General features: G+C 42.9%; 2 protein-coding genes and 1 long non-coding RNA gene across 3 annotated transcripts; all 3 read right to left on the reverse strand.

The window, feature by feature from the left end:
- Positions 1-2,202: 2,202 nt before the first annotated feature.
- LOC130377132 (uncharacterized) lies at positions 2,203-7,538 on the reverse strand. The gene is made up of 8 exons (XR_008894128.1): positions 4,617-7,538; positions 4,279-4,403; positions 3,796-3,953; positions 3,561-3,641; positions 3,385-3,463; positions 3,199-3,311; positions 2,844-2,966; positions 2,203-2,646 (listed from the first exon to the last, which is right to left on the reverse strand). It is a non-coding gene; the product is annotated as an uncharacterized LOC130377132 (long non-coding RNA).
- Positions 7,539-10,689: 3,151 nt separating this feature from the next.
- On the reverse strand, positions 10,690-12,906 carry LOC130377131 (protein adenylyltransferase SelO-like). Its single transcript, XM_056584118.1, has 5 exons — positions 12,882-12,906; positions 12,724-12,767; positions 11,726-11,805; positions 11,410-11,514; positions 10,690-11,237 (listed from the first exon to the last, which is right to left on the reverse strand). The coding sequence occupies exons 2-5, from the start codon at positions 12,728-12,730 to the stop codon at positions 11,151-11,153; spliced, it is 279 nt and encodes a 92-aa protein (XP_056440093.1). The 5' UTR covers positions 12,731-12,767; positions 12,882-12,906; the 3' UTR covers positions 10,690-11,150.
- Positions 12,907-14,578: 1,672 nt separating this feature from the next.
- LOC130377127 (B-cell receptor CD22) lies at positions 14,579-23,701 on the reverse strand. Its single transcript, XM_056584113.1, has 12 exons — positions 23,496-23,701; positions 23,251-23,357; positions 20,723-21,103; positions 20,319-20,537; positions 18,940-19,200; positions 18,444-18,710; positions 17,993-18,253; positions 17,559-17,813; positions 17,342-17,471; positions 17,203-17,263; positions 15,178-15,311; positions 14,579-15,023 (listed from the first exon to the last, which is right to left on the reverse strand). Exons 2-12 carry the CDS (start codon positions 23,303-23,305, stop codon positions 14,981-14,983), a joined length of 2,067 nt encoding a protein of 688 aa, XP_056440088.1. The 5' UTR covers positions 23,306-23,357; positions 23,496-23,701; the 3' UTR covers positions 14,579-14,980.
- Positions 23,702-24,054: the final 353 nt, after the last annotated feature.

Genomic DNA, 24,054 nt, shown 5'->3' on the forward strand with positions numbered 1-24,054 from the left:
CTATAATAAAGAAAATAACAAACTCATTAGGTTACTCATGATTAAACCAAAACATAAAAAATTTAAAGAATCAAGAAAGTCAACTGTCCAGACACCTCCCTCTGCTTGGCACAACAACATCACAGACAATACTGCATGACTCAGTTGGTTTTGAGTAGCAGTTGCAACAGAGTTATTTTCCAGTTGATGGCCACTGCAGGTGTGATGGGGGATGAGGATGAAAGTTCGTAGTAGGGCGTCAGGACAAACACAGACACAGTTCAGTTGAAGGACTCATTCCAAGGACTCAACAAGTGTCTGTGTCTCCTGGATCTCCCAGGTACGATGAAACATGAAACAAAGAAAAAGTGCAGTATCAGTCATGGGGGAGGCATTGTCACAGCATCCAACAGTAATAATAATCAACTATGGTTTGTAATTGTCTTAATGATTCGATAAACAATGAAAAATGATCATACAAAAATAAATCGCTTGATTCGAAAATGGTTATATCAGTAATCAGTCATCATAGTTCTAAATAAACCTTGTGTGAATGAATGAATGATTGAACCTTTGTTCAAAAATAAAACAAAACAAATAAAATGTTCTAAAGCTGAGCAGTTGTGTCAAGAAGGAACCAACATGAATTCTCACTTAGATAGGCGACAAAGGTGACAAAAGTCCTAGCATCTTTCGAAGATTAACCTCTCGTGAAAATAAAGGAATGAAAATAACAAACACTCCCTACTCTTCACCCCGTATCAGTCTGTTTGCGTGCCAAATCTAACGAGTGTCATTCCAAGTCGGTGTTATTGTTGGTTTCCGACATTGAATCGCATATGCGGCTGAGTTCTTCAGCACTCTGCCCCTGTCATTTCTTCCATAGTTCCTTCATTTTGTCTGAGCGGTTTTCGTCCCCTACTCTCTCGTTGGAGCCGTCACGGTACATCTTTCGAGGCGCTTTACATTCTCTTATCCAGTGTCCAATTTTTCCGCAGTTGTGGCATGGTCGAGGTTCTCTCTGCCCGTCGGACTGAATGAATCGTTCTCTATCCCTGTTGGACTGGGGCCCGGGGGAATCTTTCTCGGTCCCTGGCTATTTCCTTCTTCTCGTCAGCCAGGAATCGAATCCTGACTTCTTCATCTCGATCCACCTTTTCTCCGACTTCCTTGATCTCTACCTTTCGGCATTTTTTCTATCTTTTTCTTCCTATGCAAAGCTAAAACTAGCGACCAATCGCTGCTTAGAAAAAACAAATAAAAGTCTCCCACGGAGCTTGGTATGCCAACACCAGATGATGGCACACTTTTTCCCTCTTCGATTAAAAACAATATATGTGATTCCTCGGCGTGGATCAAAACAACATAGCACAAACAAAAAAACTCATGCTATTACAATATTCTAGGACTCTAGCCCAGCTTCTAGGACTCTAGCCCAGACCAAAGGCCTTATTCAACAAACAAATTCAATAGTTTCATATGGCGTATATTCAGTGATCATTGAGCTCTCAATCACTAATACAGGTCCTCACTTCGTCAAGCTCTTAATGACACAACTTCATTACTCAGCATATGGAGTGCAGCCTAATAGTAAAACAAATAATCAGTTATGTGTGTGTAGATTATTTTAAGATGACTTTCTTGTTCTTTTCTCTTGGTCGAGAGTGTGGAATGAGATTCAGTCACCGTTGATTCCCACGTGGTGCATGGAGATGCGCTGTTCAGCCGCGTTGTGGATGCGGGTCCCTCAGCATGACAGGCGTTGATACGTCTTCCCAGGCAGGGCGCGCGGTCTTCTCGATCACAGGGCAATCTTCAGAGGCAATGGTCTCCTCACTCCTTTCTTCAAGACGGTGTCACAGCACCAAATGTTAGATTTCAGCTTATTCGGACAGACTCTGCGTTGTGTATATTCAGTCGTAGTAGTAATTCTTGAAGTCGAAATCAAAGCAGCTTGGATTAGAGGGTTGAATATATGGTTTATTCCAGGATGTAATACAGCGAGATACTTGTTCCTTGGCTTGAATTTAGTAGTAATGTAGGTTTCATATTTTTACAAAATGGATTATGTGAACATTGCTTAATAACAATCATGTATATTAAATGTATTGCAGGAGTTTAGCTTGACATTAACCAAACCGCACCAAACATGTAGAAGTCAATGTGGGATTTTAATATATAAACAAAAACACTTTACAGAAGTTTGATACAATTTTTTAAAGGAAAGCAGAGGAAAACATTTTCCCAAATGAATCTTTTCAAAATGTCACCACCATTCCGAAAGCAAGTGAAGAGGTTTGTGTAAAAGCAGTCCTCCCTGACCAGCTCTGTCCCTGACTCTAAACCCTGACTCTCAACCCTAACGCTAAACCCTCTGAGGGCAGGAAGACGCGCCTTCCGTGTAACGGTTTGAACCACAGAGAAGGAAGAAAAGAGGAAGCAGTAGTGAGTGGTTAAGTAGTGAGGTAAGTGACAGACGTGAGGGAAAGGGGTGTGGAAGCACACGGTTACATGTGGGGTCAAGAAGATCACTCCCACTGGAGGTCATTGATCCATCAGCCTCAGACTGCTGAGCTCAGCAGGTCTTCTGGAGGACGAGGCTCAGATGAACTGAGGAGGCGGGACCAGCAGGATGTCAGAATCAGGGCGGGTTTAGCTCAGGTGTGTCTACCTACGACCAAACAGGATCAGGTGAGGTTCAGCTCAGGTGCGACTGCCCGAACCAAACAAGGACATTGATTAGGTTTAATATTCAAAAGATGCAACATTATCTGAACCAAAGATAAGTCATTAAGGAGCAGGCAGGCTTGAGGGCACCTTGCTCAAGGACGCATCACTGTATTCTGAGGACTTGAACCTGGCACCTACCTAGTCCACCATGTCCAGATAATGCAAACTTATGAGGAATCCTTGATGGTAGTGCTGTTGGTCCTCAGGATTTGCCTTCCAGATGTTCGGCTTCTCCATCAGTCCTCCAGATTCCTGGTCTGGTAGCAAACACAGTAGTAGTTTGTCTCTAATGAAAGGTAACAAACACAGTAGTAGTTGGGCTCTAATAAAAGGTCACAAACACAGGAGTAGTTGGGCTCTAATGGCACATAACAAATTAGCAGCTGTAGTTTGTCTGGTAAACAACCACAATAGTATGCCGTAACTTGTACTGGACAAACTAATCCTGCATTACAACAAGTCCACTCGGTTTATTTTAGGCAAACTTACGAAGGATCCTGGTTGGTGGAGTGATGTCGTCCTCCAGAGTCTTGGCTCCTCCATCAGCTCTCCTCAGCCAGAGTCCTGGTCCTGAACAAACAGCGCGAGTCTGGCCCTAAAGTCTGGTAACAAACATGTAGTTTGTCTTATTTTTAAGCCCTATATTTCCAGTTTGTTTGGTTAATACAACCTTACAATCCTTATTGGTAGAGTGATGGTCATCCTCCAGATTCACGGCTCCCCTACCAGCTCGCCTCCGCTCCAGAAACACGTTCTAGTAAGAAAACACAGCGGCAGTTGGTTAATGTCAAAGTAACAGCTGTATTTTGCGCTTTAAGTCAACCATGTACAGTAAGTAAATACAAACTTACGAGGTATCCTTGTTGGTCGATTCCTAGTCGTCCTCCAGCGTCTCAGCTCCTCCAGCAGCTCTCCTCAGACAGAGTCCTGGTCTGGAACAAACAGCGGAAGTCTTGCTTCAACATGTGGTAAAACAGATGTAGTCGTCTGGTATACATGGTACAAACGCTGGTAGTTTGTGGTAACAGTATTCTACGAGAAGTGACAGTGAGGGTGATGATCACTTCAGAGTCAAGCTCCATCTACCCCACGACAGACGTCCTTCACCAGGCAGGGCCTCCAGCAGCTGCTCTACAAGGCAGGGCATTCAGCACGACTCCTCCATCAGCTACTTCAGCACGGCTACTCCATCAGCTCCTTCAGCACGGCACCTCCATCAGCTCCTTCAGCCATGGATTCCTGGTCTGGTTGACAACACAGTTGGTCTCAGCAATAAATCACCTTGGGACGCAACACACCCCACCTCCTGCATCTGAGGTTCACTTGTAAATTGGAAGACAAATTTAAACACTTAAATTAGACAACGTCTGCAGATTGTCGCGTTCAGCAATTCATCCACTACGGTCGTAGCAGAACTAGTAACATTAATGGCTCATATGACTCTTGCATAACCCCCGTATGAATTAACTCAAATCACAGCTTTGCACAGATTTAAAGTCATAAGATGATCAAAACCAGACCTAAACTACAGTGGATTTTAGTGTTTCAGATGAGCTTGGTGATGGTTACCCTATGGTCCGGTGCTGCAGGCCGCTGGTCTCGAGCCTCAGTCTCCGGTCCACCCTGGCACCACAAGCCTCCGGTCCCCAGCCTCACGGCCACGCCTTTCAGCTACAGCAGGTTTATATCAGCATCTGCCCAAAAATAAACTTAATTGACTCATCCGAAACCGAGTTACAATTAATTGAACTATTATTTTATAACTCCAGGCTAGAAATAATTTGAGACCAGACTTGAGCATCCCGTTTTTTGGGAATGAAGACAGAGCAGTCCACAAGTTTAAAGAAGTGGTTCAGGCCATGCATTGTAACTGACCTGAGAAGACTCTCACACACCAGAGCACTGACCTGTTCTGGGGGACTTCTGACAGGAGGTGGAGGTCTGGCTCTGGGTGAGGAGGTGGAGCTCTTGCTCTGGGTGAGGAGGCAGACACCTTGGGACAAACTACATGTTACCTTTTTAACCTTGTACAGCACTAGAGTATCTTCTACTGTAACATGTGGGAATGACGGCCATTATTTTAGCTTTGATATTATCCAGTTGCTAACTCTGCACCAAAGTTGTTGTTTAACGTCATTCTATTGGGTAGGGTTTAGCTTCTGTGGCAATTAATGACAGCAGATATTTAGAACGTACAAAAGCTGAAGTAACAAAGAACACTAAGCAGTATCGATATAAAATCAAATTTACTCAGCCATATTCAGGTGCTGGGTTCCTTGAAGAAATGTCAAAATGTCTTCCACCTTGAAATGATTTTCAGCCTTCACTGATGTCAAAAATGGGGCCCCAAGTAGAACGCCGTTCTGTACGCAGCGCGAGTCCCGTCAACGTAAAAGTACGGCGCAACCATCGGAAATTATCAACATATTGTACGACGTACGTGTCGGTATGTATTTAATATCAAACTTAAGTTGTTTAAAATAGGGGCAACAATTCCCCATGGAAACCGACTGAAATAGTTTCCGTTGGCAACGGCACGAGGTTACGCAAATACAAGCGAGAACGTTCCGCCAGATTCCCTTAGGGGACTCCCGTCCAACTAACTGCCAGGTGGTTTCTTATGGTTGTCAAGACTACAACGTTCTATGCTAACCATTGGGACTAAATCAAGTGACCGCACTCAGAACCTTCCACGGCGGGAAGCACAAACCGTCCGACTGGAATCCGAACATTCCGGCCGGAACCAACCAAAGAAAAAACATAACCGGCGCCTCACCTTGAGCTGAACGGAGGAAGATCCTGAAGTCCAGCGATGGTCTTCATTAAAAATACAGCCAACAGACTTACCTTGAGGAGATCTGTTTGTTGCTGTTGGTCATTACTACTACTATGCACCCAGTGTGTACAAGTTATATCACTCAAAACCATACGAAGAAGCAAATAACCATGTGCAACAACTTTAAACCTAAAATCCTGGAATCATTCAATACAAAACCGTGTCTACATTTTACAATTATCTAGATTATTCAGGGTACAAACCATACGGAGCAAATCTAAACGTTGAGCTCACCGAGAGCCAACCATAGCCCTGCAACGTCACCCTGACCGCCTCATCACCAACAGCAAATCATGCCAGCCAGCCAACACATGTACAGCTCCAGTGAGCATCCGAGTGAAAAGACTGCCCATATTAAAAAGCCCAATTCCTGAACTATCCAACCATCTTCATGGTTTAAAGATTTACAGACTTCACATTCCATTGTGTTCTAATCCCCTTAGTCTGCTCCCACGTTACTTATAAAACTCTACATCGCCATCACTAGTGTTGCATCCTACTCATGGGGTGTGGTCTGAGTGAGCAGAGATGCATGCTGGGATACAGTGCTGTCTGAAGTCTTCAGTTCTATAGAAACGCCCCTCAGGAGAAACCAAGTGTTTGAGAATCTGTCGTGACATCAGTTACATGAAATGGAATATCCTTCAAGATGGCGCCAGGATTCTCAGAGGAGAAAGGCCAAGAGGAAGATGTGTGGGTTCTTCCTCTCAGCCAGTAGAACACAACAACGGTCTTCATCAGAGTACCATGGAACACTTTGAAACATTCTCCTCTTTACATCTTGAAGCCCCAGTGAAGGTTCCCTTACCTCCTCAGCTGAAGAGCAACACTTCAGCTCGAAGAGCGCACTAGCTGGAGTTCCCGGATTGGTTCCGATTTAAGGGAACCAATCGTTCAGCTAGTCCTGTCCGAAACAAATACAGTTCAGCCTGAGAAGACGTGCAACTGAGAGCAAGACAAGATCCACAGGGCTCTCCATCAATCCAGCCAGGTAGGAAGAGCCGTCTCATTACAGGTCTGAAGGTCATCTTGAATATCCATTTAGGTCCCTTTCCAACGTCAGACTCTCCTTGTGGAATTCCTTTTGGTGTCCATCCTCCATTGATCCTGATTGGTGTAGTCCTAGCTTGAAGTCACTGATCTGAACACACCACTTGCATCCTTTTACACTTGAGTTGGGTACTCTCCTTCCTGCCCAGTGTTTTGGATATCGCTCCGGAGCATAGCTCAGGGCTCTTCATGTCTACTGGAGGCCCTTAAGTAAACGTGTGGCCGTCCATCAGGCATGATTTAGTTGACCATTCCAATATCCCAAGCCCATCACACAGACCCCCGTGTGAACATTATCACTGTCAAAGCAAGGCGGACACACACACACAGACCCCATGCCAGGTGTGAGTGGGAAACACACACAGAACCCTAGCGATACTCAAAAATCTTCCAGCTCATGTCAAACCCAAACACACACACACCACCACTGAGCCATAAAAGGCCAAACAATCATGCAGGGTAAAAACCTCATGCCAAATAACATTCCATCACCCCCCCCACCCCTGCCAGGGCACCCATAACAGAACAACCAATGTCTCCAGAGACGTAAATTATGTACAACATTCTTCAGTGGCGTCCCACATTGGTGATGGATTATGCTTGGCGTCTCCAAAATGTGTCCGAGGTTGATTCAACGTCTCTGAAGTCATGTCTTTGTAGTCCAGTGGTTTCCTGAATGCAAACGGTGCAGCTTTAGTCAGCCTTGAGGACAAGAAGGAGGTCATCTGTTCAGAAGACCACCCAGTGGAGGGGGGTGGCTCTTGAGGAGCAGGATCCATCTGGGGATTTCCCCAGATTAAGACCTTCTTGGAAATGAAACTGTTCCTGAGGAGTCACGATGCCTCGAGGGGACTGTTAAATGTGTTCCATGGTTCTGTGTCAGACTGAAGTTGTGTTTCAGTCGTTGAGATGAGGAGCCCCCTCATCTCCCCCTGGTGTTTCTCCTTCTGAACCCCTGTCGCCATCTTTAGGAACATTCCAGTCGATGTAACTGACGTCACGACAGTTTCTCAAACACTCGGTTTCCCCTGAGAGGGCGTGTCTACAGACCTGTAGACTTCAGACATCTCTGTATCCCAGTATGCACCTCTGCTCACTCAGACCACACCCTCATTAGTAAAGCAAGACTCACGTGAAGAAGATGCAGAGCTCAGGAGAGTAGAATGAAAGAAGACTGAAGATATCAGAACCCAACCTATTACTCCAGCTTACAACAATAACTTGGAGCCTGTAACCATTTTAACAAATCATTAAAACCAACATAAACCAAACATCTAAGTAAACCATGAACCAATAAAACATCCTTAATACTCAGGTAACAGGTTAACTCACCAGGAAGCCAAAATACAATGTGCCCAAGAGTAATGAGAAATGAATGACTTACAGTTTGCAGTTATGCTTCATGGTTAAGTTTGGATACTCACAGAACTGCAGTTAAATATCCATGATAGACCTTTGAAGGAAGGAACAGTTTACTCATGGTCCAAATTTCAAATGAGACTTAACCACCACAATCCCCGGTTTCCTTCACACATTATCAGTGATTTATATTCAACATACAAGTCCAATAGTTGTGCTTTGCCACACAATACTCACATCAGGTTCAGATGAGATGCTCTTCTTTACTTCAAAAAGTCTTTAACCGGTTCCCTTTTAAGTGAAACGCACCAGATGCTTCTCAGCTGCCTCTCGCTCCTGGTCTTCTGCCGAATGTCAGTCCTCCTGCTCCTTTTAAAATGGCTCCTCTGCCTCCGGCCAGGTGTCCCCCAATCTCGCTGATTGGGGAGAGAGTGATGCTCTTCGTCGCCCCTCAGTGGGTGGCGGCGGTATACGCCGTCAATCACCCCACCTCAGACCCGCCCGGGCCAAGGTTTAAGTGGCGGGATGCCACAACACGCACACACCATAGGTATACACCATATAGATACGCACACACCATAGTTACACACCATATAGATACACACCATAAAGATAAACACACCAAATAGACACACACCAAAGATTAACTTAACATAGATACAATCTAGATACCACACACACACACACACACACACACACACACACACACACACACACACACACACACACACACACACACACACACACACACACACACACACACACACACACACACACAAAAGATACACTTAGGGCTTAACCCAGAGTGAAAATGAAAATGCTGCGCGCCAAATTTATGTGTATGCTTTATTGTGCATGCAAACTTTTTCATAATGCTTTATCTAAATAAACGAAATATGCGGTTTATTATAGCTTTGAATAGCTACCTGACTGCTATGCTATCCCCAAATGTCTAAAGTTCCATTCAAGTTATTGCAAATGAATACAAGTGAGGCAGACCTTACACACACACACACAGTCACACAGACACACACACACACACACACACACACACACACACACACACACACGCACAGATCTGACTGGGGATAGGATAGGTTAATACACTTGAGGTGGTAAACAGGTTGTTGTTTATTCTCTTGCCAGAAGGACTATGTATATCTAGATTAGGCTACTTATAAATGTTTATGAATATTTATTTTTTTTCCCAAAGATCATATTCGGGGCTAATTAAATAACATCTGAGGCTTTATCCCCGAATAAAACAGCATAGGGACGCCACTGCCTTAAGCTAACGTATTTATCCACGATAGCAGACACTTTAAATAATAGTTATAATTACATGCAACTTATTTCAAATTTCAAATAGTATTCTAGATACATCTGACTGATATACTGTTATCTTCCACAGCATGACATAACACATCTCAGGAAATGGTGGTGCTCCACTTTGTTGGAGAATCTCCATACTGAAGGGAGATTCTGAAGCAGATTTCCTGTGAATTCCAATGTTAACACAACCTTAACAATGACCTACAAAAACTATTTGTGTGTGTGTGTGTGTGTGTGTGTGTGTGTGTGTGTGTGTGTGTGTGTGTGTGTGTGTGTGTGTGTGTGTGTGTGTGTGTGTGTGTGTGTGTGTGTGTGTGTGTGTGTGTGTGTGTGTGTATTCATTGCAGACGGTTTGCTTATTTCACGGAGGAGGGCAGAGAGATGGCAAGAGGAACCTATCTTCGCTATCCCGAGGAAGCGCAAAGTGTCCGAAATGGAGGAGACATAATATTTGTCTTTTCTTTATTTTTTATTGGTTTGTTTGAAGAGAAGAGCAGAAAATAAAATTGATAATAATGGATACCAATTCCAAGAAACATATTATTTGAATCGAAATTAAATCATATATTGGTTATTAAGCACACAATATACACAATTTCTGTTCCCTCTGTCTTCATTTGTCACGTGAAGTCGTTTCCCATTTTGTTCTACTTTCCCATCATTGCCAGTACGTTTCTTTTTTATTATATCAATATTAATTTAAACAAAAATAAATAAATATAAAGAGAAAAGTCGACTCTCTCTAGCTTTCAATTCAATCCTGTTATTTGTTAGTTTTAATCCGACTGTACATTACTTTGAAAGGATGAACCTCAGTTTTGTGATTTAGACCTCACTTGACCTCACTCACAGAGGTCCACGGTGCAATGTTCTTTTTCACCACTGGGATGCTGACGGCGTTACCCGCCTACACAGACCTTACTCGATCTGGTTCCTGGCCCCTGAGAGTCTAAGCAGTGTCTCCAATTCAATACAATGACTGTATAGGGGGTTAGACTCCCAGTGGAAACGTTCTGGGTTCAATAGCCTTCGTGTAGGCATCCTTGATCAGGATGCCAAACCCAAACCTGTACCTTAAAGACCTGTGTCTGAATACACTGGAGGCCGCTTTGGATGAAAGCGAATGCTCAATGACAAACGTGAGTAATTAATTTTAGCACCTTGCACATGTTTCAGCGATCAAAGCAACGCTTGGAAGAATCTTTTGGGGGAAATGAGCGACAGGTAGGCCTACTATTGTATATTTGTTGTTGAAGTATTTGAATGTATCTACATCAGCAAAGAAAGAAATAATAAAATACACCATGTTTCTATGATACCTTGGATCCAGTTAGATTTTATCAGAAAACATGATCTGTTCATTTGTTTTAATAAATTATAAAAAAATAAAATAAACATTTTAGGCTTCATGAGATTGCAGAGTGCTCTGGATAAACCTTCAGACATCTATAATTTTTTATTAAAATGTCTTCCTTAGACGCAATCAGGCCTTTCTTACTGTCTCCATGGTCAATTGACTGCTTATTGGCAGATTTTGATATGAACACAGGACATTGTACAGGATATATGAACACATGAAATGGGACAGGAATCTGGTGCCAAAAATCCTGCGGTGAAATCAACACATCATGACACAAGAAACAGACATTCACACGGTGTAGTAAAGTGTAAAATAATATCTGCAGGCTGATTTGATGGTGAGTTTTATTTTTGTTGTTTATGCGATTGGTATCAATATAGTCAACATAAAGATCCATTTCGCAAATTAATTAAGAATTTACCGTTTCATCTTCTCCTTAAATGTACACACATATTCCCTGTGGATGCTATGCTACGTTGCATGTTAGGGCACTTAGCATGCTAGCTAGCAGAGAGATTCGGACACAGAGCCTCTGATGCTCAGCCTACCCTGGGGAAGTAACGGATGAAAATATCCAAGTTCTCCATATTTCTGTCCAACAGGAAATAAAAGGGAGGGAATGATGAGTTCTCAGGTGGCTCTGACCTTTAAGTTTGAGGTCAGCTGACATTTTCAGAAACAAAAACTCTTGTAGTTTCATACACACAGATCTGTGTGTCTGAAACTATGACAGATGTTCTTCCAATCAGGAAGAGCAGCTGACCTTTAACCTCCGCCCCCACAGCGGAGGCCGCGCTGCATAGCCTGTCTCCTCTGCAGAGTCTTGCGCTATGAAGGGGTTCCCCAGAACATCATGTAACAGCACCACCTGGTGGTCAGAAGTGGAAAATACACTACATAGAATCATGTCATGCAAGATGGTAAAAACTGATACAATCTTGATACAAAAAAACACATGAAAACATAAGAATATATCATCTTAAAGTAGTCATTCATGCCTATTTTTTTTAACAATATTGATGAATTCAAATCACAGACCGAACTGTATGGTCAAGAAGCTTCTGAAGCGTTTTACAAACCTCTGAAAAGTCGTTGGTCTCTGCCTTCCTGGTGGCCGACTCAGCCATCCAGTTCCTCAGGACGTACCTGGGGTTCACACCTGTGGATACATTCACAGCACTTTAGAAGGGGTGACCTTGAATCTTGGCGATTCAAAACTTTTATAGGAAGACATATGTCTTTTATAGTCGAGAAGCCGAAACTGTTGCCGGGTGACAGTGCAAACATACAAAAACTCGGCTTCTAGAAGGAAAAGCCTGGAAGTTATGCAATGTTTTCTTTGTGGGGCTGGCATAATGATTAGGTCTTCTGATGCAATCTGCTGTGTTATGTTTAAATAACACAAAATTATTGAGCACTATTGAGCCACAACAATGTGTATCTCAAGTTAATCCATGATCAGTGGATGATGGGTCTAGCCTGATCAGATTAGACGCTGAGAAATAATACTCGCGGATACTACCCGAGTTTACTCTCTTCTTTAAGCGTCTTTAAAATGGAATTCGGGGGGGGTACTTGTATTTAACTTTTTTGGTAAAGAAAATCAATAGTATAATGTTAAAATATAAATAAAATAATAACAGTCCTTCAACCAATCAGACCAACGATCGCAACAATCGCTTCCCTGTCGTCATCGTGTTAAACCAGCCAATAGCGCGCCAGGGGGAAAAACCAGCTTGGTGATTGGCTCTGGTAAAAGCGGATTGGAAACGGAAAGAAATATATTGCCCTCCAGCCCCTGCTGCAGAGCGAATTCAAATCACCGCAGAACGGGCTGAGGGTACCCAGTCCAACAGCCTATCTCAACAATAACCGCATTTCATATATTTATTTTTATTTCAATATTTATACTTAAAAATAAAAAATAGAAATAAAAAATGAAGCGGAATCAATTTGTGGTGCTCAGTGTTGATTCTGTGGCGCTGCGCCACACATTGGTCTATGTATGGGAAACACTGCAGTTTCTTGAAAAATAAACCATATGTTGGGCTGAAATCGGGTGATTTGATGAACTTACTCTTCATCCGGTGCCGTCGATCCTCGTCATCATCGCCTTCCTGTCTGGAAAGACGGACCAAAAGGTCAAATCACAGAAAGTACAATCTAGACCAGCTAAACAATACGTTTGAGGAAGAGATGCAATGTTGAGAAGAGACATGACGTTGTCTTGCTCACCTGGCCAGCCTGAGCAGGTACAACCTCGACCAGTCAGAGAACAGCTTGTGGGACGAGAGGTCATGAAGAGCCCACGTCACCTACAGAGAGAGAGGAGGCATCAAAATCCCTGCTCGCACAGTAATGGCAATTTGGCAACTTTAACAAAAATAATGCAACATTTTGACTTGCGTTGTATGTTAATAAAGTCTGGTGAGTCAGACAGACTGGGAGAGAAACAGGTAAGCGTGAGAACGTGATTGAGGACCTGAGTGAAGCCACCGCGGTGAAGCTGCTGCACTGATGCCTCGCTGAGCTGTCTGAAGGTCATGGTGAAGTCTGACCCCGTGTCCTCCATCATCTACCTCGCAGCCAATCCGAGGACATATACACACAAGCAGCCAATCAGAGGGTAGATATACACACAGCCAATCAGAGAGCAGATATACACACAAGCAGCCAAACAGAGAAGAGAGAGACTAATGATACAATTAATATTATACTTAAGCAATAGATCACGCCAGGCTGTGGTATGTGCTCATCATACCACTGTTATGGGCCGTTGTCCGGCCCCGACGCGCAGCGGAGGGCCGGCGACCCCCTTCACAGTGGTATAATGAGCACATGCCACTGACTGAAGTGATCTATTGCTTTTATACAACGGTTACTGTTATGGCGAAACGAAAGTCATAGACACACTACATTTAAAAAGAAACCAAGAAAGTCAAAGTAGCCGTTTTATTAAAGACTACCAAAAAGTAGTCCCTCCTGGCTGCCTTCAAAATGCACGACGGTCGCTATGCAACACACTTTAGCGTCCCTCCGAGAGAACGGTTGTAACGGTTTCCACTTCAAGGCGCGGAGTGATACTTTCACAAAATGATCGGGCGTCATAGCAGTTATGTATACGCTCATTATACAACAGTTAGGAACCAATCAGATCGCTGGATTTAGGCCCCCCGTTGTATAATTACACATAACCAATGGTGGTTATGCATACACACACACACACACACACACACACACACACACACACACACACACACACACACACACACACACACAATAGTGTGTCATGTCTGGTTACTTGAGTCTTACTTCTCAGAGGGTTGCTATCCCCAGGATGTGGGACAGCACAACTCTAGAGAACTACACTCATGTGTGGCTCAGTGAATGATAATTCAATTTCTCTCCCTCTCTCCACAATAAAAAAAAATATTGAAAATACCTGCAGTAAACAACCAGAAGAGCAGGAGCATGAGTGCTTTATGATATTGTTGGGAAGAAATCAGATACATTTTAACAAATTACCAAGTCATTTCCAGCATTGAATTTTGATCAAGTTGGTTGAGTATAAAAAATAGAAATAAAAAGCAGGGCTCATTTTTATCTGATTTTTATCTTTCAATAATAATTTGTTCTATGGATCGCTATTTGCTTGATTACTAAAAATTGCATGAAAGATCCCTTATCTTACTAAACAGACATCTTTTCACAGTGATGGTGGGACCTGAGTAGAACGAATTGTATTGCTCTTAATCACAGTTACAGTCTCAAAGGGCTTCACAGGCCCACATTATAGGATTCTAAATACTGGCTAAACCTACCGAAAACTCATATCAAAACATATACTTAATGTAGAAGTGTGTGTTACGACAAGCCCTACCTCAGGAGAACGTGACAATAGATGGAGTCAACCCATTAAAAGTAGTAATTTATTAAAGAAACGTTGAAATCAAAAAATATCAGAATGAGGGATGAAAAACATTTTTTTGTTAATGTAAGCATTACGTAAGGTCAAAGGTCCAATGAGATTGGATACTTTCATTTTCACGTTGATTGATCACGTAATATATATACAATTGATTAATATAGCACAGTAATGGTAATGACATCACAGGATCACCATACTCAAATATTACCATTAATAAAATGCAAAGAGCCCATATTTATGATAGAGAAGTAGAAAACAGTAGAAAACATTCTTAGGATGTTCAACAAACAATCAGCCATCCTATTGTCCTGTTTCAACTGGATGAATCAGACACTATACTCAGTAACACTATTTAAATCCTGCTGCCGCTGCTGGTTCACACTCTGGGGTGTTGATTTGACAGTGCTTACAACTCTGAGGTTCCTCCCATCTCCATCTGGTCCTGGTCCCTGAAAGAAGACAGAGGAGATATGAACTTCAGTCTCCCTGTAAAGCAGATCCATTAAGTTACAAAACACAGAGTCTATGTTGACCACAGAGTAAAGGACCTCATCTGTGTGATCTGATTGGACAAAGGAGCCAGCCAATCAGTGAGGTACTTACTGGTTCTCTGAGAGAGAGGTGTGGATGATGGCACAGTGATGGCCATCCTGATCTTCTATTGATTCTCTCTGTGCTGCAGGAGCCAAGCGATTGGTCAGAGCTGGGACATTTTCATACACAGGAACAGGAAGGAGCTGATGGAGAATGAGGACAGAAGAGAACATTTAACCAAACACTTCACACTTCCTGAACACAGTCCTGAAGGTCATGTGTTTCTGGTTCATTAAGAGACATTTGGTGGTGCCTATTGGTCCCACCATGCTTCATAGCAAACATTCCTTTGTCAAGTCGTGACTCTTAAATCTGAGACAATGATAATGAATTCCACTTAAATCTATCAGTGGAAAAGCGCAGATGACCTGACCATGTTGCTGATGCACTATGGCAATGTGGCACAGCAAGTAACCAGGAGCTGTTCTATTAATAATATCATACATATGGTTTAGCTTCAGCTGGTTCACATGATGTATCACTGGAAGAGACTGCCAAGTTTAAACTCCTGGGATCCTATGTGTTCTTGGAAAGGCATTTAAGATACATTGTTTTGCATAACCTGCACTACATTTTTTAGTTTCTGCAATAAACCAGTGTACCAGGCTTGGCATGCACAATCACTATGGCACTGAGTAAAGGCTATAAGCAACCGCTCTCTAACTCTTGATTAAATTATTTAGAGTGGCAACAGAAGAATGCTAACCAGGTCACCAGATATCATTTGTTGATTGTCGCTCCAAGATAAGGGACATTAGGTTTGGATGTGATGCTACTTCTTCCAGGATCTTGCTCTTGCAAGTTCCTTCAGGCCAAACTAAATGGATTCTGTTGTACCATGATGTAGAGACAGCTGTAGAGGCCAGTTCCTTCTCTAGTGTGTCCTGAATCTTACTGAATCCTTACCTGTTACCAGTAAGGCTTCCGCATAAAGAAGCAACTTGACCTCAACTGCCCTTTCATAACATTGACATGAATCAAATACAAAACAGGGCCAAGGATTTATCCCAGGGGGACCCCACAAGTAAACTATCTGGCCACTGATACAATTCCTCTGACCTGGCCCACCATCATCTATCAGTTAAATACCATTTAAACCTCTCTGTTGATGTGACCCTTTGCCAAACAAAATGGTGTTGTCTCCTGTATCAAAAGATTTGAGTAGATCTAACAGGACCATTCCAGTGTAATTTTCTGTGATGCTTTCCATCTTTATATCATAATAAACAAGTTGAATGAGACAAGTCTCTGTGTAATGTGTCTTCTTGAACCAGCCTGTAGACCGATAGTCGGTGCTTCCTGTGCTGACTTGCTGTCCAGGTCAAAACTCCCAAAGATAGAGGGACCATTATTTCCAGAGCTAAATGCCAACTCTGAGACAAAGGCAAAGCCCCAGCAGTGAAGTGTTGAAGCGATGAGATGAAATACAATCAGTGTTTAAACTGATGTTAATCTTTTTTATCGTTGTTTAAATAGATCATCTTGAAGTTAATTTGCTTCAGCACTTTCCTTAGTCTTTGGGGTTCACAAAAATGTTCATTAACTGCGTTTTTTTAAAAGCACGCTTGGCTTTAGCTTGCCTGATTTCTAAGGTTCTTTACCGATCGTTAATCTTGCACGTTTTTAAATGTCGAGTTAATGTATCAAGAACTAACCAAAAAATATTTGAAAATAACCCATGCTATATCTACATCGTCACAATTTAGTTCACCTGACCAATCCTGCTCCCTTCATGTGCGAATAAATCACACTTTTGTGGAACGTTTCAGAAAACACATTATGCACATATCGGATTTGCCGTACGAAAGAAAATAGCTTAGCTTGTGATCTCTGAAGCCAATGTTTAAAACGCCTGACATTTACCCGATACAATCATAAAATCCATAAATGATGCTCTATTCCATTGGTTCTCAAACTGTGTTACACGTACAACTAGTGGAACGCGTGCGCTATTCAGTGGTACGCAAAGGAATTCATTCTGTTAGTCTTACTAAAGGATGGGTTAGTATTAATAAATGGCTTCCTGTGTCTCACCTCCTCCACGGTATCTGGCCTTCCTCCCTGTCCACATGCTTTACTCGAGGCCCTCTTTCTTCTGGAGAAGAGAACAGAAAGATGAAGAAGCAACAGCAGAAGTGAAGGAATGAAAAACAAGAAAGAGAGAATATCTCACCTCATCCAGAGGAGGACGAGGAGGAGTACGGTGGCCAGTAAGACAACAATGCCTCTCACAGCTACTGTTGTTGTCCATGATGATGATGTCGTCAGTGCAACATCAGTCGTTTTCAAACACTGAATACAAACTACAACATAAATAGGTCAATGTTTAACTGTGTGCCTGTGTTGAAGGTGTGTGTGTGTGTGTGTGTGTTTTCAAAATGACCAATTACCTTTAATTAACAGAAAGGTGGAATTATGAAGTCCGACTGCATTATGTGCTTGGCAGTAATAGTTTCCTCCAAGCTCAGATGTGATATTAGTGATGGTGTAGTTCTGTCCTGATGCTTTCACTGAGTCTTCATGTTCCCTGAACCAGGTGTAGGTAGCTGCTGGGTTGGCATCACTGCTGCAGCTCAGAGCCACTGAACTGCCCTCCTCTATTTCACCAGAGGGACTCACGGTCACCGAGGGGGTCTTTGGATCATCTGTTTTGAACACAAAATAACAGTATCCATCCTTAAGTTATGAAACCGTGTTTAGCAACAACTGCAATGCCAGGGAAACATAGTTGTTTACAGGCAAGCAGTTATACATGAATACCAGCTCTAAATTTAAAGAGAAGATATGCCAAGTTTTTTACATATTAATCAGATTGTCAACTCACATGTAACATTTAAGAACATCGAGTTAGAGCTCAGTTGTCCATATTGGTTCCTTGCGTGACAGCGGTACGTTCCTCTGTCTTCAGGGCTGACTGAGGGGAAGGAATGAGGTTGACTTGGTCCCCAGAGGAGAGGTTGGTTGTCCTTGAACCAGGTGTACTCAGCTGCTGGGTTGGCATCACTGCTGCAGCTCAGAGTCACTGAACTGCCCTCCTCTACTTCACCAGAGGGACTCACGGCCACTGAGGGGGTCTTTGGAGCGTCTGTCATGAACACAAAATCTCACGACTTGAGACACAAAGAAACATGTAAAAACAGCTTGCACATTTATATTCATGACAGTGTTAATGTAATGATAATGAAAATGATTACATTAGTGAAGAAGTTTGGGTTAACTATAAATGTTGACATACTGTATTTAAGCTCATTTTATTGTGTGTTTTGTTTACTCACATTTAACATCAATAGACTTGGTGACTGATTTTTTCCCCAGCTTATTCGTAGCGTCACAGCGATATTGTCCAGAGTCTGAAGACCAGATGTAGCTAATGATGAGCTGTGGTCCCTGGTTCATGTGGCTAGAGTAACGATCAGTAGTATCCCTGAACCAAGTGTAGGTAGCTACTGGGTTGGCATCACTGCTGCAGCTCAGAGTCACTGAACTGCCCTCCTCTATTTCACCAGAGGGTCTCACGGTCACTGAGGGGGTCTTTGGAGCGTCTGTTATGAACACAAATGATCAGTAATCTTCCTGAAGTTATGAAACCATGTTTAGCATTAACTGCAATGCAAATATGTTACAAAATATTGTTTATACTAATAAAATACTACTACATTTTAATAAGTAAAAGTATTTTACAGGCATACAGCAATAGATGAATACCAGTTTTACATTTTGAATACTATATATGGATAAGGTTTTTACATATTAGACAGATATTCAACTCACACTGGACATCCATGAATATCGAGTTAGAGCTCAGCTGTCCATATTGGTTCTGTGCTTGACAGCGGTACGTTCCTCTGTCTTCAGGGCGGACTGAGGGGAAGGTATGAGGTTGACTTGGACCCCAGTGCAGAGGTTGGTTGTTCTTGAACCAGGTATATTCAGCTGCTGGGTTGGCATCACTGCTGCAGCTCAGGGTCACTGAACTGCCCTCCTTTATTACACCAGAGGGACTCACGGTCACCGAGGAGTTCTTTGGAGCATCTGTTAACAGTTACATTTCATTAATCATATTCATTAATCATAAATACCGGAAGTGTGAGTCCATTTACCGATAGAGTGAGGAATGTATTTAGGCTATGTGTGTGTTTGTGTGTTTGTGTGTGTGTGTGTGTGTGTGTGTGTGTGTGTGTGTGTGTGTGTGTGTGTGTGTGTGTGTGTGTGTGTGTGTGTGTGTGTGTGTGTGTGTGTGTGTGTGTGTGTGTGTGCGTGCGTATTTATGTATAATGTATGTATACATGTATAATAATAATAATAATAAATTAAATTTATATAGCGCTTAATATGGTACTCTAAGACCCTTACACACATGTATGTATGCATGTATGTATGTATGTATGTATGTATGTATGTTTACATATATATTTACATTTGCATTTAGGGCATTTAGCAGACGCTTTTATCCAAAGCGACTTACAATAAGTACATTTGTCATAAGAAGTGAAACAATATATCGCTGTCGGTACAGTAAAGATGTTCATAGAACCAAGTGCAATTACTAACACTCGCTAGGCTAACAAATTCCCCGTACACAGCCTGATAGCAGCTACTGCAGATACTACACATGTGTAATGTGTAGCATCTGTATATCTGTATATACCTCAGTATATCTCTAGGACTGTTCATCTGATCTACATCACGCTTGCCGTGCGTATTGCTGAGAGCTGAGGAAGTGCAGTGTTGACTTATTTGGACACACGACACGTTCAACATTAACACACTTTGAACTAAACAGTGCAGCAGTGGGGCGGGGCTTCAGGGCTCTGCAGTTCACTTGGTCACTGTACTTGAATGCTGGATACACAACCTTTATATTAGTCTAACAATAACTAGAAGTGTCTCTGTGTGTCTGCATGTCCTTTATCAACTTCTCTTTTCGTGTTACTGAGAACACAGGAAGTGCCGTGTCGAGTGTGAAGTATTTTAAAGGAGTGACGTTCAATAAAGCTGCTAGCAGCAACACAGGAGGCCAAGCGATCGGCCCGTTCAGCAGAGGCTCGTTTTGAACGGGCTCTGCACTAGTTCATGGTAACATGTAGTTCTGTACCCTAAAGGGTCCATTACATCTGGTATCATGTCGGTGTACGGTGGAGGGGACTTACACACTAAAGGAGAGCGGAGAACTTCGTATCCTTTAACAGCACATGAGAAGCTGTCTCCAGACTGAATGTAGGCCCAGTACTTCACTCCCTGACGTACATTCTGTCCATTCCTGGACCAGATGTAGGGAGGGTCACCAGCTAGACCACACATACTGTGACACTCCAGCTCTGCCCTGGTAGGTTTGGTTGGATAAGGAAAGGACACCTTCACCTGGAGGTCTTGGTGTGGGAACAAATTGCACACAATTCTAAATAAAGATAACATGTAACGCAAACCTTCAAGAACCTACAAACACACACACACACACACACACACACACACACACACACACACACACACACACACACACACACACACACACACACACACACACACACACACACACACACACATTATAGTTTACCTGTAAGAGATAACATCACTCCAGGGTCACCAGTATATTTCCCACCTGGTTGGTTTGTTGTGAACCTAAACTTGTAGACAGCAGAGTCACTCTGTCTCAGGTCTCTGATTCTCAGGGGACATGCTCCATGACATCTGGACCCAGTACAGCTGACCTCTCCACAGCTGGATTCAACACGACCTGTATAGTCTGCATCACTTAGCAAATCAACTGGCTGATGGTTGTCTTCTTTAGTAAACCACAGTGTTGTGACTGTGGTAGGGCGGTACTGCACGTTGTCAGGGTATTCATAAGTGCAGTTGATGTCAACCATTGCTCCTCTTAAAGCACAGACATTACTAGACGAGTAAGTAACTGTCCAGTCACCATTTCCCTGAAGCGCTGTGAAAAAAGAAACACATCTCATTGAGAATACAGAGGTTCACCTGATGAACAGACCAGAATACATAAAGAGATGGAGGCTGGTGGGTGGAGATGGAAACTACAGATACCCCCCCCTGCAAAGCATAATATATTACACTACACTAACTGAATAAAACACACTAACAGTTAAAGATCTCATGGCATGAAAATTTCACTTTCTGAGGTATTCTAACATTAATATGAGTTCCCCTAGTCTACCTATGCTCCCCCAGTAGCTAGAAATGTTGTTGGGTGTAAAATGAGCACTAGGCATTTTGCTCCACCTTTTCCCCCAGGGAGAAGCCACCTCCCCCTTCTCTGCCTTGCAAGCCCAGAGAATTAGGACCGCCAATGAGACACGACGGTTTGAGCGCCACATGTGTGTGTGTGTGTGTGATTACACACACTGTAACGCAAGTGTTGTACACTTCTTTGTTATTTGGATTACCGTTCTGCTGTTGGTGTTATGGCGCATAACACGTCGGTTCTTTGCCGTCTCTGGTATTTCCACAACGAGACTGTAGTGGGGGTTATCTCAGACATGGTTGAGAAGGAATTGGGGGAAAGGAACTTTGGCTTTGACTCCCTTGACTCCCTGAAGTATCCCGACATGGAGGAGAAAGGGATTGTTGCCAGCGATTGTCTCCCGCTCGAGCCCCGCTTCCCGCTCCCCGCTCCCCGCTGCCCGCTGCCGAGGGACCACCTCCTGCCCGCTGCAGGAGGTGGTGGTGCCTAAGCGCTTCCCTCTGCCGAAACGGTGGTCCCTCGGCAGCGAGAAGAGGGGCTCAAGCGGGAATCAATCGCGGGCAACAATCCCTTTCTCCTCCATGTCGTGGTTCAGTCTACTTCAGATTGATGTGGACATGGAAGAACCAGAGACGTCGCGGAACCCGACGCAGTCGTTTGAGATTCATAATATCGTCTGGAGGCGCACAGCTTTTGGTCGTGATAATATATATTACATGATATATATCTATGTATAATATAAAGATATAGAGCTTCAGGAAACCCACCGGAGCACCCGGAGTGTTCTAGAATATCACAGAACACGCTGTGTGCGCCTCGCCATTGCGATACATCCACAGTAAACAGAGCGCATGGTACCGTGGCCACAAGCTGCTCAGGGCCACACCCCCACCCTCCTCCGCCTCCCTCCTCCTCCTTGCATTCAAGCTACAGACACCAAAACAGCGCGTTTGGGGAAAGCTCAATGTGCGACTGGCTCGTTGTGGCTGTAACTCTGCCTCACGGCTGAATGTCGGGAACGCCTTCAAATACTGTGTTTGGGGCTCACTAATATCTATATTAAAGCACCCATAAAGTAGCATGCCATGGGACCTTTAATGTATTATAGTAGTGTAGGGTACTGTGTTTAGTGGCCATAGGCCTCGGCCCTGTAGTGCTTCTGTTGGAGCAATGTGACTAAAAGCTTTGTAATTACTTAGATGTGAAGACAAGGAATGTAGAGGAGAGGAGGTGAGGAGAGGAGTCAAGGAGAGGAAGTGGGAATAGTGCAGAGGAGACAAGTATGGTGGGAAGAAGAGTGGAGACAGGGAACATATAGGAGTAGAGACAAGGAGGAGGAGAGAATAGGAGAAAAATAGAGGAGAGGAGACAAAGAGAGGAGAGGAGACAAGGAGAGGAGAATAGCAGAGAGGCGAGGAGAGGAGAGCAGGAGAGAGGCGAGGAGATGGCATGCAGTGTCTTAACTATTACTGGATCATAATTCTAACATTGCAGCAGATTCCATGTCTTAATCATCATTAATAGAATAAATGGGAGGAAAACAGTAGCTTTTGACTTTTATGTTTTTTCAAAAAGCAGAAAAGTAACTAAATTAACCCTCTGATGATGTGAATAGTTCAGGATTGTCTCGCAACCAGGAAATGGCCAACAGACCTCAAATGACTAATGAACCCTAACGGAAATATATAAAGTGGACCTTTAGCAGACCTTATTCTAGTGGTCTGTTTAACCATACGTTCTAGAGGGTGATTCTTTAATGTTATATTTATTATTATTCTATCTTCATCATGCTGTGGTTTCACCCTCTCCTCGTTCCAGTTGCTTGGTCGTCTTGTTATTGAAACAGTTCAACTAAATATTAACAATTTAAATGAACCAACCTGGTACTGACAGGAGAAATGCTAGAAATCCTCTTGCTGCTGATCTTAAATCCATAGTGAGGCCTCTCCTCTCTCACTCTGTTGTTCTGGGAGGTATTTGAACACTCCTGAAGGTAGAACATAAAATAAAATAGTTCATACTATGAGTAATACATCAGTTTTTAACACTTTTTAAAATGATGTATTACTCTATGAATTACATTTGTTAAGCATTGAAATAAAGTTAAGAAAATAAAAATTCTTACTGTAGCGCAGAAAGCTGGTCTGACATCTAGTCTGTGGTCCCAGTTCATCATGCAGTTAGCTGAACAGACACCAACAATATTGAAAGACTTCCTTCCTCTTCACACCATGATTTGCAGAAAAAGGAACAGAAGCCTGAACTACCGTGTCTGGTAACCCTTCCTTTTACAGTCCCCTAATTACTAGGTATTTACCTGGTAAATATATGGTAAATATAGTATATTATTGGGTAATTACCACTGGTAATAAGGATGGTAATAACTCAGATATAATTGTGTACTTCCCAGGAAAGTAGGCAACCAATTCTTAGAAACAACTCTTCTTGTACCCATCAATTCAAATTACAATTGTAGTTCTCCAAGGTTTATGTTGGTAACAGCCCAGATTTAATTATGTACTATGTAGAAATGAACATAGTACTTTCCAATAAATTACTATTTCTTAGTTAGTTATTGTTCATAGCTGCTGATGTTTGATGGACAGCAGAGACGCGCGGCTGTTTCCAGGTGGGGCTGAGCAGCGCAGACCGTCTTCCAGTGCTGTTGCGGTCACAGTGATGTT

Source organism: Gadus chalcogrammus, chromosome 23 (genome assembly GCF_026213295.1).
Source record: "Gadus chalcogrammus isolate NIFS_2021 chromosome 23, NIFS_Gcha_1.0, whole genome shotgun sequence".
NCBI lineage: Eukaryota > Metazoa > Chordata > Actinopteri > Gadiformes > Gadidae > Gadus > Gadus chalcogrammus.